The 20,284-nt window shown below is 43.2% G+C and overlaps 1 protein-coding gene across 2 annotated transcripts in view; it reads right to left on the bottom strand.

The window, feature by feature from the left end:
• Positions 1-16,409, bottom strand: part of MXRA7 (matrix remodeling associated 7) — a 73,706-nt gene extending 57,297 nt beyond the window's left edge. The window contains exon 1 of one of the 2 annotated variants that reach the window (XM_063292917.1): positions 15,629-16,409. In XM_063292917.1, the coding sequence (XP_063148987.1) occupies positions 15,629-16,180 (552 nt within the window). In that variant the 5' untranslated portion in view covers positions 16,181-16,409. The remainder of the gene's footprint in view (positions 1-15,628) is intronic. The other variant, XM_063292918.1, reaches the window with a different exon arrangement.
• Positions 16,410-20,284: the final 3,875 nt, after the last annotated feature.

The following is a 20,284-nucleotide window of genomic DNA, read 5'->3' as shown; positions in this document are numbered from 1 at the left end:
AGAGGGGGACTGGCCCAAGGTCACCCAGCCGGCTTTCATGCCTCAGGTGGGACTAGAACTCACAGTCTCCTGGTTTCTAGCCCACTGCCTTAATCACTAGATCAAACTGGCTCTCTAACATGCTGCTCTCAGTAGGGTGGAAAAAAAGTACCAAAATCTGGAGGAAATTATTGTACTTTTGCATGACCAGAGACTGATTCAGACACAGACAGTTTCTCTCTCTCTCTCTTTCCCTCTCTCTCCACAAGCCATTTTCTAAGTAACAAATTGAATAGACAGGACACTGGCAGGACACTAGAATATATTATTTATGCCTTTCATTTGATAATATATTCATTCAGAGTCATTCATTTGCCAATGATTCTGAATAGGAAGAAAACAATATTGATAAAGTATTGCAGACACTGTCCACCAAGGCATCTTGGTGCATTTTGGGATGGGGAAGAGAACTGGTCTTTCTGATAGATAAAATTATGAATAATTTTCTTCTGCCTCAAGATGGAATTCTTCGGAATTTAAATAGATCTTTCTGAACCTGATACTCACTTCATCTAGGTCGCATTTCAGTTCCCATTATCCCCAGTCAGCACTGCCTTCAACCCAGAGGGAGTAGGTAGGAAACACTGATTTAAATTATTCTGCTTATAATAACAAATCCCAAATCCATATGATGGGAAACCTTTATTAGATCCAATTGAAAGATTACAAATAGCATCCCATCTCTCTCCCAAATTCTTCATCAGACATGATAATAAACAAAGTAAACAACTACACCAATATAAAACAATGGAGGATGGCGGTGAATGGGGCTAATGCTGAAGCCAGGGTCTTTTTGTTAAAACTGCAACATGCTTCTGGCAACTGAAAGACTGCACATGAATTATAACACATGAGTACAGCCTGCTCCATCAAAGGAACTGCATGGGAAGAGGACTTGAATTCCCCTGCCAGCATGGCCACTGGGCAAAGGTGAACTATATTTATGAGTCAAGGTAGGAGGGAGGGAGGGAGGGAGGGAGTTCATATGTACTGTATATACTTGCAGATAAGCAAAGAATTTTAGTTGCCAAAATGCATCCAAAATATTGGGTTCAGCTTATCCACAGATGGGTTTATCAACGAGACTATATGGCAATACTTTTTAAAAGTACCCATATTTTCCATATATACTCATATATAAGCCTATCCGCAGATAAGCTGACCCTCGAATTTTTAACAAAATGCCATGAAAAATGCAGGTCAGCTTATCCATGGCGGTGCATTTTTCATAGTACTTTGGGTAAAAATTCAAGGGTCAGCTTATCAGCGGATGGGCTTATCTGTGAGCATATAAGGTACATGCTTTCATCCAAGGATTTGTGCCTGTGCATATTATGTGAATGGGCCACCACAGTTCAAACACCATAAATAGAGCTCAAATACCACAGTTTTCTCAAATACAATGTTTTTCATTAGAGCTAGCTGATTTACCAGTAAGTCATCTTCTGTGAGTCAGTTGATGAGTTTCAAGCAACAAAGAATGCATAGTTGCACATTGGTATATAAACTCAGCCAGAATGAATCACACACATGATAAAGTTGCAAGTATGTTGGAATTTGTCCTGAATACCAAAGCCAGGCCTCTGTCCTGCAATAGCTGGGGCAGCTGCTTATTCTTATTTTCACAGGTCATTCTCAAATGCACTCTGATTTCTTTTTCTTATTTACTCAAATCCCTGCCTTAAAATTGTGAACTGGCTCATTTGAAAAAGTTTACCTTTACTGAAATGAGATAACAAAAGTTCATTTGGAGCAATAGATCTTTAATCGGGGGGGGGGGGGATGATGACACACATCATGAAGTCAAACTTATATACTTTGTATGATGATATTTTGATGCCATCATGCCTTGTTCTAATGCCGATAACAGCTTATTCACACAGGCCATTATTCTATGTTGCTGAACAAAGCAACATCTGGGCATGATCTGTTCTTCTTGTGTGTCTGTTATCTACATTGTAAAGAACTGCATTTACAACATTGCTAAGTATAATAAAATTATCAAAATATGCATGGATAGCAACTCCAGCGCTGACATAAGGATGCTAAGTGTGTGTGTGTGTGTGTGTGTGTGTGTGTGTGTGTGTACAACCTCTTTCTCCATAAATTCTGGGGACTACTTTATCAACTAATATTTTAGCTACCTAATTAATGTTCATACTGGATTCATGCACAGCCTGATAAATGATCCTTCCAGCCAGTTAAAAGGAAAACAGGCTATCATTGTTTTTGTCTATGTCTCCTGATATAACAATCCAATTAAAAGAGACCATCTGCCTACTTAGAAAAGCACTGATATTGCTAGAAAAGGGACACTGACCTCATGGTATCTAGGTATCTCAAGAGTAAATTATTCTAGAGTATTCCTGATTAGATAAAGTTCTTTTAATAAAATCATGCCAGCCTAGATTAAAAATTAGCCACGAGGCATGCAATGTCATTATACTTGGGATATACATATAAATCCTTCTCCAGTCCTTTCTTGGCTTTCAGAAGTCGTTATGTGGTCATATTTCTCCCCAAATAACTGTCTAGATAGCAAAAACTCTAATTCTTCCTTTGGGAGCCAGCTATTCTATATTTTTTCTTCACAATGCAGTATCTGACTCGCTTGTGTGCCATATTACATACTGTCCTTCCAACATGATTTATCCCTCAGTTTTTTGTTACCTTTGTTGCTATTTGTTCTAAATAAATTAGTATTTTCGAAGTTGTAGAACCAATTTTGTAATATTTTTCATCTTTGGCCTGAGGCAGATAGTTGGGCAGGAACTTTGTGACTGTTTTCCATTTCCTCTCCTTTGACAATGTGGTAAACACTCAGCTGTTATTTTATTTTAGAGGAGCCTAATTTTCAATATGTAACTACAAGAGTTCCTGCACTATTTTGCATGTGTTTATTAAACATTAGAATAAATTAAACTTAAACTGTGATGTGCCACCTCCTCCTTTTTTGTGCATTAATAATACTAAGTATAGTCCTTTATGGAGCAAGAGCTGCATATGAAAAACAAACTAGGATTTAGTAAATATTGTACTGAAAGCCTGTGTTCAGAAAGATTCAATTCTGACCCATCTCTTGTACTATCTCTGCTTTCTCAAGAATCAGTGCACACTTAATTTTTTCATTATTTTCTGTTTGACAAGGATTATTTGTTTGGCTTGACATGGAAAGAAATGACTCTTTTGTGGAAAAGTTTGGCCTAGTGGTTAAGACTCCAGGCTAGAAACCAGGAGTCTGTCAGTTCTCGTCCCACCTTAGATGTGAAAGCTGGCTGGGTGACCTTGGGCCAGTCACTCTCTTTCAGCCCAACCTACCTCACAGGGTTGCTGTTGTGGGGAAAATAGGAGGAGGAAGCAGTATTAGGTATGTTCGCCGCCTTAAGTTATTTGTAAAAAAATAATAAAGGTGGGATAAAACAAAAATAAGGAAATCCAGATTAATCAAGTATTTAAACATGAGATCCTCCCTTTTTTAATAGAGTTAACTTGGAATACTCCTGTCCAGATTCCTAGCATGCTCCTGTACATGTTTATTAAAAAATCAGCCCCACTGGTTTCAGTGGGATTCATCCTCAGATAAATGAGAATAAGATTGTGATCTAAGATCTTCTCGGAGGTTAGAGACTATACAATGATAACAATAACATTATCAAATATTCATATTGAAAGGGCCTCAAGAAAATGACTGCATGAATTTGATGACCCAGTGAAGCAGGCAAAATTGATAGAGTTGGTTAGATAACATGGCATAACTCCGCAATGAAACCATGATGGAAAGGAAAAATGAAAGATAACAATTCAGTAGTCCTGCATGTAGAAGATCCTAAATTTAGTCCTTAGCATGTTAAGATGAGAAAAACCTGCCAGAGAGCCTAGAAAGCAACTACCAGCACTGGCTAGATTTGTCTCCTCCCCCAAGATGGCACCTTCCTGAGATCATGCAAATAAATTTGGAGGAAATCAAGTTGGGAAAGGCTGCATTACAAGGACTGGCACAAAGCAAAGCTCTGCATTCCAAGTTTAGGAAAATTCTTTGGAGGATTGAACACTTAGCCTATGGTCAAAAACTCCAACATTCAATCAGTATCTCCTCAAAGACATTTCAACTATTTTTTTAATGGATTTATTTTAGCTCTAGCTAGAAACATTCAGGATGTCAAGTTTTCAAAGGCTAAAGAGCAAGCATCACTCTCCCTTTTGACCAGCACCACCAATCTTGAGCTCACTTTAGAGCCAACTAAACAAATAGCTTGCTCAGAAGACGCTTGGCACATGCCAGCTCATGCATGAGCTCTGCCAGCCCAAACCTTTCAAGTACTTAAGTCAATACAGAAAAATGTATCTCCCGCTAGATGCTGGTCAGGCACAGCCTCCCTCTAAAGCTAGCCAAGAAAAGCCAGGCAGACGAAGGAATTTAAATAGGGCTATTATTCCTACTAAAGTGGGGGATGGCAGAGAAGGAATACATCAATTTTTCTCCCCCTCCTGGCTTTTGAATATCCAATGGAGTGGAACAGAGTCAGATGGGGAGACTATTGTGTAAAACTATCTCCTGCTATTTCAATCTAAAGTTGTTAAACAAAAAAATCTAGTGATCAAAACCTAATGGCAGTAGGTAGGAGAAACAAATCCCAACCTCCTACAAATCGGCTGTTTTTTTTAAGCCAAACATATTCCATCTTTTAGTCTTTTGATCAGTAGTCAAAAAATTCCAAAGAATGTAGGCTGAAAACTTCAGAAAGAAGGGAACCTGGTTTAGCTACATATTGAATTCTTCTGGACTGGGATTTCTAAAATTGTAGCATATCCTTCATAGCCCAGGACTTTTTCCAGCCCTCTGTTCTTTTAATATGCTTGCTTACTCTTTAAAACATGCTTTGAGTAGTTTGTATAACAACACCAACCAGTTAAACCAGTGACCTGAATAGGATTAGATTAGCCTAAATCAAAATATTCTGGTTCAGATTCCAGCCAAACCCATTGCTCATTCATCCCCATGGGGCCTGGTACTTTCACTCTCATACACACTGTTTCTCTGATTCTTCATATCACAAGGCTGCACTGATCTTTCCCCTGAAATGATAAAGATGCTGCACTTCCAGGTCCAGATTGTCTTTTAACTGTTCTGAGTCACATGCCCTCGAGGATTAACTGTTGAGGCCAGCCTGCCAATTGCGGGGTTTATCCAAATATAGTGGTGGGTAGGAATATTTGCTTTTTTTTTCTTTCCCCCAAAGCAGTGTGCTAGAGAAAGGACAGTGATTTCTTGCCAGAAGTCTGAAGTGATCTCTTGAACATTAGATACCAGGCTGCATAAAAACTGCAGGCTAGGTATGGTATGTCTTTATATCAGCCATTCCAAACCCATTGTCTTCCAGGTATATTGGAACATCAGGGAATTGTAGTCCCTAAACAGCTGAACGGTGCCAGGTTTAACAGTTCCGTGCAATCTTTCTCATTCCCGCTAAGATCACTTGGGATCTCCAGGATTAGGCTAAATTGGAATCCAGCTTATTCTGCAATAGCCTCCACCCAATTCACTCACAAAAGATGAACCCCTATGCCAGTCCACAAGCTCCATTTGGTATAGCAAAGGGATGGTCAGCCTATCCCACAGGACATCTCACCATATCTAGCCAACATATTTGTCCCATTTCGGTGCAATTCCCTTTTCTGCATAAAGTACAATTAACTGCATTTAAACAAATGAAGGATTTGGGGATTTCCTTTTCCTCCTAGCCCATTTCACTGCTCAGCTTTAAAAAATAGGGCAGATAGCAAACAAACAGGGCTCCCAGCCTTCAAGTGGGTCCAAGTCCCAGACTCTACTCTCCTTATATGGACACCTTTTGAAGACTAGTTACATGCATTGGCTGATGGCAGACAATGTTCTTGGGGAAGAACTGGTGGAAGAAGAGATTACAACAGAGCCCTGGGGTCTTACATAACTATTGGTGGGGGCATTTAACTCCTAGGATTGATAAGGCATTATTTTTAGGCTTGACAGTAGCCTTCTCCAGTCTGGTCCCTTCCAGTTTTAAGTATAACCCTTACCATCAATGGCTAATGGCCATGCTGGATAGAGAAGCTGGGAGTTGTAACCTAAAACATCTGGAGGCAACCAAACTGGGGAAAGTTCCTCTAGAGAGACTGGTCCCTGTGCCCTCAATGGAAAAGTCATCTGGCAGAATCCTGTTCCCACTGGCCAGCTTTAAGGAAGTGTTGCTTTTGGTGGGGGGCGGTTTGGTGCCTGGACAAGGCCCTGCAGTTTTCTTGGCTAGATTTCAGAAGTGGCTTGCCATTGCCTTCTTCCTGGGCTGAGAGAGTGTGACTGGCCCAAGGTCACCCAGCTGGCTTCGTGCCCAAGGCAGAACTGGAACTCGCCCAGTTTCTGGCCTGGTGCCTTAACCACTACACCAACTGGCTCAATTTCTTTAGTAAAAAGGTAAATTCCATTATATATTCCATTATATAATTGGATGTGAAAAAAGAGAAGAGTATTTTAAAGTTATTGCTTGTAATTAAGTTCAAACCAAAATATATCTATTGAGAAATGGGTTCCATGGTGTAAGGTTTTACCCTTACTGATTATGTATCTGTTTAATGATGTTTTATGGCTGTTCTTGCACTTGTGCATTGCTTTAAGCTTCTGTCTGGCAGGAATCAGAAGCGGCAGACATTTGGGAAAAAAAGAATGGCAAAATCCAGAATAGAGGTTAAATAAATGATACAAAGCAATTAATAAATGTACTGCAAAACTAGTAGCACAAAAGCACACTTATCTCTGTACAATTTGCTTCGTAACATTTTTGAGTCCCATGACTGAGCAGTATACCTTGTCCAATTAATTAATGTGCATGCATAATTCACAGTGCAATATTTGTGACTGTACAGATTTTGTAACTTTGGATGAACAAGGAAACACGGAAGGAAAATGATTTTAGGTGTAAAGAGTAATGATAGTTCTGATGTGACATGAGGAAAATGCTATTTCAGACACAGAACTAACAGATAGCTTTTGTTGTTTATTCGTTTAGTCGCTTCCGACTCTTCATGGACCAGCCCACGCCAGAGCTTCCTGTCAGTCGTCAACACCCCCAGCTCCCCCAGGGACGAGTCCGTCACCTCTAGAATATCATCCATCCACCTTGCCCTTGGTCGGCCCCTCTTCCTTTTGCCCTCCACTCTCCCTAGCATCAGCATATTTTCCAGGGTCTCCTGTCTTCTCATTATGTGGCCAAAGTATTTCAGTTTTGCCTTTAATATCATTCCCTCAAGTGAGCAGTCTGGCTTTATTTCCTGGAGGATGAACTGGTTTGATCTTCTGGCAGTCCAAGGCACTCTCAGAATTTTCCTCCAACACCACAGTTCAAAAGCATCGATCTTCCTTCTCTCAGCCTTCCTTATGGTCCAGCTCTCGCAGCCATATGTTACTACGGGGAACACCATTGCTTTAACTATGCGGACCTTTGTTGTCAGTGTGATGTCTCTGCTCTTAACTATTTTATCGAGATTTATCATTGCTCTTCTCCCAAGGATTAAGCATCTTCTGATTTCCTGACTGCAGTCAGCATCTGCAGTAATCTTTGCGCCTAGAAATACAAAGTCTTCACTGCTTCTACATTTTCTCCCTCTATTTGCCAGTTATTGATCAAACTGGTTGCCATAATCTTGGTTTTTTTGAGGTTTAGCTGCAAGCCAGCTTTTGCACTTTCTTCTTTCACCTTCATCATAAGGCTCCTCAGTTCCTCTTCGCTTTCAGCCATCAAAGTGGTATCATCTGCATATCTGAGATTGCTAATGTTTCTTCCAGCGATTTTAACTCCAGCCTTGGATTCCTCAAGCCCAGCATGTCGCATGATGTGTTCTGCGTACAAGTTGAATAGGTAGGGTGAGAATATACAGCCCTGCCGTACTCCTTTCCCAATCTTAAACCAGTCCGTTGTTCCGTGGTCTGTTCTTACTGTTGCTACTTGGTCGTTATACAGATTCTTCAGCAGGCAGACAAGATGACTTGGTATCCCCATACCGCTAAGAACTTGCCACAATTTGTTATGGTCCACACAGTCAAAGGCTTTAGAATAGTCAATAAAACAGAAATAGATATTTTTCTGAAACTCCCTGGCTTTTTCCATTATCCAGCGGATATTGGCAATTTGGTCCCTAGTTCCTCTGCCTTTTCTAAACCCAGCTTGTACATCTGGCAATTCTCGCTCCATGAATTGCTGAAGTCTACCTTGCAGGATCTTGAGCATTACCTTACTGGCATGTGAAATGAGTGCCACTGTTCGATAGTTTGAACATTCTTTAGTGTTTCCCTTTTTTGGTATGGGGATATAAGTTGATTTTTTCCAGTCTGATGGCCATTCTTGTGTTTTCCAAAATTGCTGGCATATAGCATGCATTACCTTGACAGCAGCATCTCGCAAGATTTTGAACAGTTCAGCTGGGATGCCGTCGTCTCCTGCTGCCTTGTTATTAGCAATGCTTCTTAAGGCCCATTCAACCTCACTCTTCAGGATGTCTGGCTCTAGCTCACTGACCACACCGTCAAAGCTATCCCCGATATTGTTATCCTTCCTATACAGGTCTTCTGTATATTCTTGCCACCTTTTCTTGATCTCTTCTTCTTCTGTTAGGTCCTTGCCATCTTTGTTTTTGATCATACCCATTTTGGCCTGGAACTTACCTCCGATGTTTCTAATTTTCTGGAAGAGGTCTCTTGTCCTTCCTATTCTATTGTCTTCTTGCACTTCCGCGCATTGCTTGTTTAAAAATAATTCCTTATCTCTTCTGGCTAACCTCTGGAATTTTGCATTTAATTGGGCATATCTCCCCCTATCACTGTTGCCTTTTGCTTTCCTTCTTTCTTGGGCTACTTCTAGTGTCTCAGCAGACAGCCATTTTGCCTTCTTGGTTTTCTCTTTCTTTGGGATGTATTTTGTTGCCGCCTCCTGAACAATGTTGCGAACTTCTGTCCATAGTTCTTCCAGGACCCTATCTACTAAGTCCAGTTCCTTAAATCTATTCTTCACCTCCACTGCATATTCCGTAGGAATATTAGTGAGCTCATATCTAGCTGATCTGTGGGTCTTCTCTAATCTCTTTAGTCTGATCCTAAATTGTGCAAGAAGAAGTTCGTGATCGGAACTACAGTCAGCTCCAGGTCTTGTTTTTACTGACTGTATAGATGTCCGCCACCTTTGGCTGCAAAGGATGTAGTCAATCTGATTTCGGTGTTGTGCATCTGGTGAAGTCCATGTATAAAGCCGTCTCTTAGGTTGTTGGAAGAGAGTGTTTGTTATGCAGAGTGAGTTGTCTTGGCAAAATTCTATCAGCCTATGTCCTGCTTCGTTTTGTTCTCCCAGGCCATGCTTACCTGTAATTCCAGGTGTCATTTGACTGCCCACCTTAGCATTCCAGTCTCCCGTGATGAAAATAACATCTCTTTTAGGCGTGTTGTCCAGTAGGTGCTGCAGATCCTCACAGAACTGCTCTACTTCAGCTTCTTCAGCATCTGTGGTTGGGGCGTATATTTGGATCACTGTGATGTTAGATGGCTTGCCCTGAATTCGAATTGAGATCATTCTATCGTTTTTTGGATTGTATCCAAGCACTGCTTTAGCCACTTTACTATTAATTATGAAGGCTACTCCATTTCTTCTGTGGTCCTCTTCTCCACAGTAGTCGATCTGGTGGTCATTTGATGTGAAGTGGCCCATTCCAGTCCATTTCAGTTCACTGACGCCCAAAATGTCTATCGTTAATCTTGACATCTCACCAATAACCACATCCAGTTTGCCCTGGCTCATAGATCTTACATTCCAGGTTCCAATGGTGTGTTGATCCTTAGAACATCGGATTCGCTGTTCACCACCAGCACCGTCGGCCGCTAGCCGTCCTTTCGGCTTTGAGCTAGCTGCATCATCACGTCTGGGGCTAATTGAACTCATCCTCTGTTTCTCCCCAGTAGCATTTTGACCATCTTCCAACCTGGGGGTCTCATCTTCCAATGGTATACTGACATATCTCTGGTTGTACTGATCCATTTAGTTTTCACGGCAAGAATACTGGGGTGGGTTGCCATTACCTTCCCCAGGGATCGCATTTAGTCTGACCGCTCTGTCATGACCTTCCCGTCTTGGGTGGCCCTTCACGGTTTAGCTCATGGCATCATTGAGGTGCTCAAGCTCCAGCACCACGGCAAGGTAACGATCCTTTGCTGAAGAACAGATAGCTTTACTTTATAAAATACAACTTTTCTTTGCAGAGCAGACTTTTTCTAAAGTAATCTCAGTCATAAAAGGAATCTCTTTGGGGGGGGAATAGGGAAAAGAGATATGAGATTGACAAGACCCTCAAATTTCATGTCAAAATTTGCTATGTGTTATTTGTTTGCACAACACACTTATAACCATGGTTTACTTAATTAACCCAAGTACCTTAATCCGCCCAACATCCTCAACCATAAATTAATTCTGAGGAGTGGATGTATAAAGTACTAGGCTACAATATAATGGGTTAGTCTGCAGGTCAGTGTAGAATGCAAACCCAGCCAGAGTTCACAAAATAATCATTTCCATACCAGTCTTGCTTGTGAAGAGAAACTCAGCAGCTTAAGAGGCAAGGCAAATACTCTTTTAGTCTGCACTGATAATCATATAACAGGCATAGCAGCAACCTACCAATATTTTCAGTTAGAGGCAGTAAATAGACCATAAAATGAGGCAGTCAATCTTATATATTTGGCCAGGATCAATGTAAGTATCATAGAAAGCAGGCTGCAGGGAAGGCAGAACTATGAAGGAGAAGAGAACAGAGAGAAGCCATTCCAATAAAAGGAACATAAAAGTTACTTCTGCTTCTCTGAGTGATTTCTGCAGCCACCGCAGGGGAGTGGCTCCATCTGAGCGTTTTTGCCTTGGGGCTGCTGGCTAATGTTCTGCGTGGCAGGCTCTGCTGTGAGTTTCCACCTGGGGAAGCTGGCCCACGCTTTGTGCCTTGCTGGTAGCTTCAAGCAGTGCTAAGAAGCCCAGCTGGTTAATAGACAGCTTGACCAGCAGGCATGCTTCAGGCAACTTCTCCACCTTACCAATGCTTCTGGGAAATTATGCAAAGGTAAAACGGATCCCTGAGGCATAAACAGGGAGAAGCACAAGGCTGGGGTGTGAAAAGTAATCATCCAGACCAGGGATGGGGCAATGGAGGGGGAGGAATTTCATTTTCCTGCATGATGGCATCTGGACCCAAGGAGCATGTTTTTAATACAGCTGACTTGGCACTAATTCTATTGTTCGCTTTGCAAAGCAAAAGCTGTCTTAATCTGATCTGAAAAGTCATTGCTTTAGTAGGTAGTGGCACCTGGCTGACCACATCTGGGCTATGCAATTAAACTGATTTGGGCCTGGTTATTAGTTGGATGGGAGACTACTAGGAATTTCCAGGATTGTAGGCTACATGGGAAAGTCGATAAACACCCTAGAGCAGTGTTTTTCAACTTTGGCAACTTTAAGATATGTGGACTTCAACTCCCAGAATTCCCCAGCCAGCATGCCACTTCCAGGCTTTTGCCAAGAGAGGTTCATAAGCTTCTCCATTAACAAAGCAGATACTGAGTTCAACTGGAAATAATTTTAACTTTATGTCAGGCTTTTTCAAGGATAGCCTCACATTTTCTTGGTCCTTTCCAACTTTATAATGCTATGATTCAGAGTCTCAAGCTGCCAACCCCTTATTCTGGAACAGGCTAATCAGAAGTCTCACAAACACATCTGGCTAAAATAGTTTCTTTATTGCAGCAAGAATGAAGTTGTAGACACCCAGAAGATTTGCCTACTGCAGAATACAGAAATCAAAGTTTAAATATATCTTTGCTCCAGGGTTTAAATTCTAGGCCTTTTTCTTCTAACTTTTTGAGTCAATGGAAATTCGGCCTTTCTCTTCATGGCCTTAAGACTAGGAGACACCTGCTGAGCATTGACATAACAATTCTGTCTGGCTTGTGAATCACTGGTTCCCTTCTCATCAGCCTCATTCCTGCTAGTTTAAAAGATGCTGAAGAGGCAGGGAAGAAAAGTGGATGAACCAGAAGCAAAATGAACTCAGCCGAGTGGATGCAAGATTCACTGCCAACAGACTTTCCTTGGCGTTGCAGTCCAGCTGGACTTTGGCTCTCTGCAGGTCTTTTGCATTAAGCAAGATCCCTTCACTCATATGGCTGATTATCTTGGCATGCATTTTACAGCAAATCAGTTGAATATCCTTATGACAGCTTTACAGCAAGCCACTACATGTTTCCCCTGTTACAGATGGAAGCTATTAAGCCAGTAACCTCAACTGAATCAAGGTATTCTGGGTCATATCTCAGTCAAGTCTCTCATTCATTATATACCCCACAAGCCTGATAAATTCACATCCAAGCCCTACTAGTAGAGATAATTTGGTATAGCTAGTAAGAGTTTCTTTACTGGTATATTTGGTGCAATAACATGGAAAATGATACATATTCGGACCCACTGAAATCTCATTGTGAAGTCAGGACTCAAGTGGGATTTATGTTGGGGATCTACAACTCATGTTGTCTACAATACATCACTTCTTACAAAGCCATTATTTCCATATAGTTGCAAGGATCATCATGATGATTACTTTTATGCAATACAGATTCAATTTCATATTTTGTGAGGGCAGAGATCAGGTGACAGAATCTGTAGCTCAGGCTATCCCATACAATGGCATCATTTCTATGTAAGTATATAATTATGTAAGCCTCATGTGGCGCAGAGTGGTAAGGTGGCAGTATTGCAACCCAAACTCTCCCCACGACCTGAGTTCGATCCCAGTAGAAGCTGGATTCTCGGGTAGGCGGCTCAGGTCAACTCAGCCTTCCATCCTTCCGAGGTCAGTCAAATGAGTACCCAGCTCACTGGGGGAAAGGTAATTATGACTGGGGAAGGCAATGGTAAACCACCCCACTATAGTCTGCCAAGAAAACGTCACGAAAGCGGCGTCCCCCCAAAGGGTCAGACATGACTTGGTGCTTGCACAGGGGACCTTTCACCTTTCACATATAATTATGTATCATTTTCCTTTACAAAGTAGAGGAATCACCAGTCTCCTTCTACAAATGTAAGTGCTCATGTCACAACCATTTCATGGAGGTGAGCTTTTTGCTACCTTCTGGATCCTTTATCACTGGTTTCTGCTAATCTGTTGCTAAAAGAAAAGATTAGCTATGTAGCTCCTTCATGCAGCTTAAGGTCTAGCAGATCTAATTATTTACATTTACCTATCTTTAGAAGCTAGCCACATCTTTGCTGCAGCAGATTAATACATTTACTGTGGCATAAGAGCTTGGATGGAATACATTCATGCTTAAGATGGCAGTATTGCTATTTTGTGCCCTCACAACTTTTGAAGGCCACACAGGGTGGGAATTCTGGAAATTGCTTTTCCAACACATCTTGAGGGCACTAGGCTAAGAAAGGCTGCTCTAAGCCGACACAGAGAAGTTTTTTAATGGGGGAATTGTCTCATGTCTCACACTTGAGGGAGATTTCGCACTTTAATGACATTATGGGGCAACTATAGCAAGAGAAGGGGTGGGACTCAAACATTTACCTTCAAACCTCTCAGAGCCTTCAAAAGGACCAGCCTGGTGCCATCCAGAGTAATCTCTCTATGCATATTTATAACTAGATCTTAATCTTGACTTCACTCTCTAAGCGTGGCTCCCCCTGTAGTTAAAATGGCGTCATTCACTCACAAGAGAAAAACAACAGGAGGCTATAATATTTCTCTCTCCCCATCCAAAAAACCCCCCACCCCAGTAAAGATGTCTTTATGCTATTGTCAGAAAAGAAAATTAAAAACTTGGGAAAATTAAGGGTTTGGGAAAAGAAATGGCATATTCTGGAAAGGGAAAGGCTGGCATTTTGGCCAGAAGAATTGTATACTGTAACACTTGTCAGGATTTGGGCTAGCAAAAAAAAATGCTTTCAGTGCAAATCCAGAAACATGTAAATTAAGGGGGGAGGGATGAGAATTCATCTGAACTTGTATAAAGGAGCTTATTGAATCAGTCAGTACCACATCTGAGGGATTACACTCCTAGGATGCTTGAGCTCTTCAAACCTCTACTTAAGAAGCCATTAATGTTTTTAAAAAGGTATCCTGATTTTCTGAATCCTTAACCTGTAACCATCTCAAGTGTCTAGAAATGTTAATATCAAAGCTATAAATATGTTTGCTCCGCCTTTTAAAACAAGATTCCAACCTTCCTTAGAAATACAAAGAGAACTGAACTGTTCATGCCACCCAGGTTTGAGACACTGTGGGAAGAGAGCCACAGTACTTTATGGTGGAGGAAGAGGAAGAGGAAGAAGAATCTGGTGCCATCTTTTCCGACTAACACATTTAAATGAATTTAAATCCTAACATCAGTCTAGCTGTTTTATGCATCTGATGAAGGGAGCTGCAGTTCATGAAAACTTATGTCTCTTAATAAAATTTGTCAGTCAGGAAGGGTGCTGCAAGATTCCTGATTTGAAGCCACCCAAGCACATTTAGTGAGGGGATGGCAAAAACCTGATGGTTGCTGTTTTCTGGAGCTGGGCAAGTACAACTAACTTCCATTCTCAAAACCATACCAAATCTAGCATTCCAGTGTGGAGGCAAGGCACTCTCTTTCCTGCTAGTTTCTTTTTAACTGGTTACAATCCAGAGCTGCATGTAGTGGGTGATTGGTGGCCTTTTTTTTTTTTTACTGCTGTTGCCAAATGCTAAGCAAGGGCACATTTCTGAGAAAAGAGGAATCCCCGGGCTGTCACACACTCCCAAGACTATGAGAAAAAATATCAACTGCAGCAGGGAGATGTAATTTCTCAAGGCCAGAAGGGGCCATCAGAGGGGATTTCATTAAAAACTATGCCAAAAGGCAGAAGGAAGACTGCAAGTCCTTTTTTCCTTTGCAATGTAGCCCAAAGGCAGAAAAATATAAGCTCCTTCTAAAGCAGGATTCATAGAAATCAGCACAAGCAAAACACATTACTGGGGGTGCACATTTCTTCCATTATACACATAAAGCTGTGCTAATAATAGCCTTATCAACCCCACTAAGTTGTACATCTTTATTTTTTCAAAGGGAGATGGGTGGCAATGAGGACTTCACAAACCACCCACTTTTAGAGCATTCCCTGCTCACTTTCTCAGGAGCAACAGGTGACTTTCCTGAGCTGGTTAGATCTACCGAGACAGAGCAAAGGAGTAAGCGAGGCTGTAATTAAACTGATAGGCAGCCAGCCTCACTCCCGCCTCTGACGCGAGAGGCACGTGAGGGCGGTGCAGGTCCCCCAAAGTCCTAAAAGCAATTAATTAAGAAAGGGAAGACCTATTGACCGTAAGGAAGACAGGAGAGCATCTCCGCCAACTACCGCCCCATCCCAGGACTTTTCACCGGGACCGGCTGGCTTGCAGAATTTGTTTGGACAGATGGAGCGTGCCTGTCCTCCGACTCGGATGCGCGCAGAGCCCCACGCCGCGCGGCCTAAAGGCAGCAGCGCCGTTGCCCGTAGCGCCGTATCTTTACCTTGCTCTCCTCCTCCTCGTCCTCTTCCTCCTCTTCCTCGTCCTCCTCCTGCTCTTCTACAACCTCCGGAGCAGCGGCGGCCGCGTCCCTCTCCGCCTGGCTGGGCACCTTTCGCTCCTCCTGAATGTGACTCCGCTGTTCTGCTTTGACTGCCCCCGGGGCAGCCTCGTCCTCGACCTCCTCCCCTTTTCCCTTCTCCCGAAGCTGTTCTTTCTCTTCTTCGTTCGCCCCCTCTTCAGCCCCCATCTCCTCCGCGGCGCCCCTTCTCGGTTCTCTGCTTACTACCGCCTCCTTCTCCTCTCCTTTCTCTTTCCGAGGCTCCTGTCCGGCCGCCTCGAATTCCCCCTCGTCCTTCTGGAGTGCTTCTCCGTCCGTCCGGTCTACCGCAGCAGCAGCGCTCGCCTTGGCCTGCCCTTCTTCCTTTGCTGCTGCCGTCTCCGTAGCTTTGTCCTCTTCGGAGGATCTCAGCTTGACAAAGACCGACGCTAGAATAACAGCTAGGACTGTGAAAAGCAGCGGGACTGCAACGTACAAGTCCACCGCTACATCCATGCCTCCGGCGGCTCTGCGGCGCGAGACTCGAGAGCACCGTCCAGAACTGACCAGGGAGCCGCGATGGCGGGTCGTTGCCCTCCCGTGCCTTTTCTCCCCCTCCTTCGGCCGCTGCTGCTGCTGCCGCCGCCGCCGCCGGGCAACTGAGCAGCTGGGACTGAATTCAGCCGCCTGAAAGCGGCGGTCGGTTAATTCCCTTCTCTTCTAAAGCCGAAAGCGGGATAGGGTTTCACAACACCCGCGTCACTTCGCTGCGCCCCGCCCACCGCTGCCTCTGGTGCCACTCCCGGGAAGCCGAGGGCGGCGGGATGGCCATTTCCACTTACAAGCCTTAATACGGGGAAAGGGGGAAAGGGAAAGCGAGACGGAAGGAAGGAAAGGAACGTCTGCTTTGCGAGGAGGGCACAGAGCCATCTTCAGTAATATTGGGTCGTGTAAACTTCCCCGGAAAAACCTGAGTTGAATTGCACCTTGTGCTAGACCATAAACCATGGTTTATACATTTTGGCTCATTGTAATCCACCCTCCCAGATCATTCTATTAGAAAGTGACTACATTTCTCTTCTCTTTATCGAATTTATAGGCCACCCGACTCATAGCAGCAATCAATACAAAACAAACAAAAGGCGGTAATTGGAAATTAATATACCAACTCTCATAAAATTTTCTTAATGGACACATTTCTTAAGTTAGCATCTGGGGAGAAAAATCTGATCTTTAGGATGGCAGGATGGGGTGACTCAAACCTCAGTGGGGATCCTGTTCCAGGGGTAGGCTCCATGACAGAGAAGGCACTACATCCAAGTCCCATCAGATGACATTGGTTTAACAATGGGACTTGGAGCATGTCTTCTCTGTCAGATCTTAATAGATGGGCTGAAATAATGGGGGAAAGGCACACTGATAGCCAAGCCACATGCCTTGAGGGATTTTATAGGTCACAACCAGCACCCTGAATTACACCTGGTAGCTTACTTGTCACTAGTGCGGCTTGAGCAGCAGAGGTGTTACATGGGTGTACTGAGATACATCCATATGTACCACCACAGTCTGGACCAGTTGTAGCTTCTGAGTGGTCATCAAGGGCAGCCTCATGTAGAGTGCATTGCAGTAGTTGATATGCTAGGTAAGTGCAGCATGAGTGATTGTGAAAAGGGTCACCTGACCTAGGAATGGCTTCAATTGGTACACTAGATGGATCTGTACAAAGGCTTTCTGCTCATACCTACCACCTACTCCTTGAGCTGGAACTGTGAGCCCAGAAATTCCCCAATCGTATGCTACATCTGTGTCTTAACAGCCAGGAAACATGCTGAGACAAGGAACTGGTCTCTAATGTTTATTGCTAGTACATAACAGGAATCCTAACAAACTGAAGAAGCATGGGAAAAACCCAGACATATAAACCCCAAAGGTTAAGGCGGTCCCGATCTGTGTCTCTTTGAATGGCTGACCAATTCCTCAGTGCTACGCATGCGCTTAACAGTCTGGATGGGAGCCCCCTGCTCACCATCCTTACTCATGACAATCTGTCTGGGGAAGTGCAAACTCATCCAGAGCTGAAAGTGGAAAGCCCTTAGTCGTGGGAGAACCCAAAACACACAGCCACTGGGTCTTGTCAGAGTTGAGCTCTAGCTATTCCTCCCCATCCAGACCCCACCATCTTAGGACAATGAGACAAGATTTTGAGGGCATTGATTGGTTGGCCTGGTATACAGTTGAGTATCATCAGCATATTGTTATCTGACTCCTGGCCAACAGATGAACTCACTCAGTGGCCTCATGTAGATGTTAAACAGAAGGGGTGACAGCATTGAGCATCTCACATGTCAGGAACCTCAAGCTTGACCTCTCCCCTGTCAGTACCAACTGGAACCAGCCATGAAGAAAGGACACATGCCTCCTAATCCCTGCTTTGGTCTAGAAGGATACCATGATTGATGGTATTGAAGGCTGCTGAGAGGTTAAGGAGAACCAGACAACTGAACCACTCTATCCCAAATCTGCCAGAACTCATCTACAAGTGAGATCAGTGTGACCTCTGCACTATGTTCTGGCTTGAAATCCAGGGTTCAAATAATCCACTTCCTCCAAGGACCTTTGAAGCTGCAATCTGACAACCTAAAAAGGGAAGGTTGGAGACTGGATGAAAGTTGTCCAGCACTGTTGGGTCCAGTTATGGTTTCTTAAGCAGGGGGTGTGCCACTGCCTCCTTTAAGGCAGGCAGAGCTATCCTCTCACTCAAGGATGCACTAACCACTGCATGGACCCAACCACATCTCCTTCTTGGTAGACCTTAATTATCCAGGCGGGGCTTAGATCTAAAGGATCTAAAGGTTAGCATTCTGAGAATCCTGTCTACTTCCTCAGGAGTTATAAGGTAAAACACCTCCCAGGTAATAGGAAAAGACAGTGCCTCAGTCAACTTGCATAGACACACCCAGAGTCTAACTCTTGAGTGAATCCGATCAGGTGTCTAGAATATTTCTCACAGTAGCCTTGAAGATATACCTGTGATTTCTCTCTTTCTAACAGACTGGATCACCTTACAAGACCACTGGCTGGCTGCCTGCCTGCAGATGCAATGAGAGCATTAAAATAAACATGATTTGCCATACTTTTCATCATGATGTAATCCCTAACATGGGCTCTTACACGATTGGTCAGATTCACTCTTCATTGTCCTCTAATAGTGCTGTAGGTGTCTCTTCTGTTGTTTGTTGGAATTATCAGGGATCAACTCAGCATTGTCTCATAAGCATAAGGGGGTCGCTCTAGCAAATCACATCTCTATTGTGCTTGTGGGATGTCACGTGGGTCACCTGACTTCCTCTTCCTCCTCCTCCTTGGGCTTGGGGATTAACAGTCCCCATTACCTTGTGGGCAGACATGCAAGCAGGAGCTGCTGCAGCCCTCCTCCCACCATCCTCTGCTACCAAGTACCAGTAATAATTAAGTGCTTTCTACTGTGAACCTACCTGTATCAAGATCTACTGAATAAAAGTAAGCTATCTATTTTTCTTCATCTAACTACAGTGTGAAGACTGAATTTATTTCTGAACATAATTAAGCTTAATGTGCAAGTTCCTTTTTTGGTTCATGCTTCTACTCTGCAAAATTGCTGTTAGCTGCTTGGAGTTCTTTTATTAACCTTTAAAAACTCCATCAAGGGTTATGGGCCCAGTACAGACCAGTGCAACCCAGCAGAGTCCTGGGTTGACCATACTGACCAAGAACTGATTTTTGGAAAAGGCTTTGGCCTCAGCCAAAAAGAAAGCCGCTTGCACATTTAAAAAGGCAAAGTTTCAGAATTTTTTTTTCTTCTCTCTGCACAATGGAGAGGAGGGAGTTCCCCCCATACCAAGATTGACTGAGGATAATTACTCAGCATGGCTATTCAGATTGAGGATGCAGCTAGATTTTGAAGATTGCTTAGATGCTCTGGATTTACCTGAACCTAAACCAGAGGATGGGGAGGAAGCCAAAAACCAATGGAAGACAAAGGATAAGAGAGCTAAATTCTTATTGCCAGATCCCTCCCAGATCACAGATTAGCAGAGATTAAAAATATTGCTACTGCTAAGGAAATGATTGAGAATTTATGCACCCTACACTCAGAAGCTGATGATCAGAAAGTGATTTCTTTGTTACGAGAACTGCATGCATGCAATTTGGAAGACAATGTAAATGTAAATGACCACCTGATCAGGCTACAGGCAATCTTTGATCAGCTAAGCACAGTCCAGAATTTCTGTCCTGTTCAGACTAAGTACCAGACAGGTTCTCAAAGAATATTCTTTATTAAATAACTATTTACAATAAGTAAGTCCTTGATATGTGAGACTGGGTTAAGCAAGCCCAACTGGGCCAACTGGATCCAACTGGGACACGAAGGCTGGAGGCAACAGTTCTCGAACTGGAACAGTACTGGAACGACACAGATGCTGTGAACGACTCACTGGATCTGGGATCAGGACTACGAACAACAGACAGGGATGAACTGAAGACTTGGAGCAGGACTCAAACTCAGAGCAAGGTTAGACTTGGCTGTGGGTTCTGGACTAGGCTGGGTACTCTGAACTGAAGACTTGAAGACAAGGCTTG

The sequence above is a fragment of the Candoia aspera genome, chromosome 2, assembly GCF_035149785.1.
Source record: "Candoia aspera isolate rCanAsp1 chromosome 2, rCanAsp1.hap2, whole genome shotgun sequence".
NCBI classification, from domain to species: Eukaryota; Metazoa; Chordata; class Lepidosauria; order Squamata; family Boidae; genus Candoia; species Candoia aspera.
The sequence above is the reverse complement of the archived record's forward strand: the minus strand, read 5'-3'. Positions and strand labels throughout refer to the sequence as shown.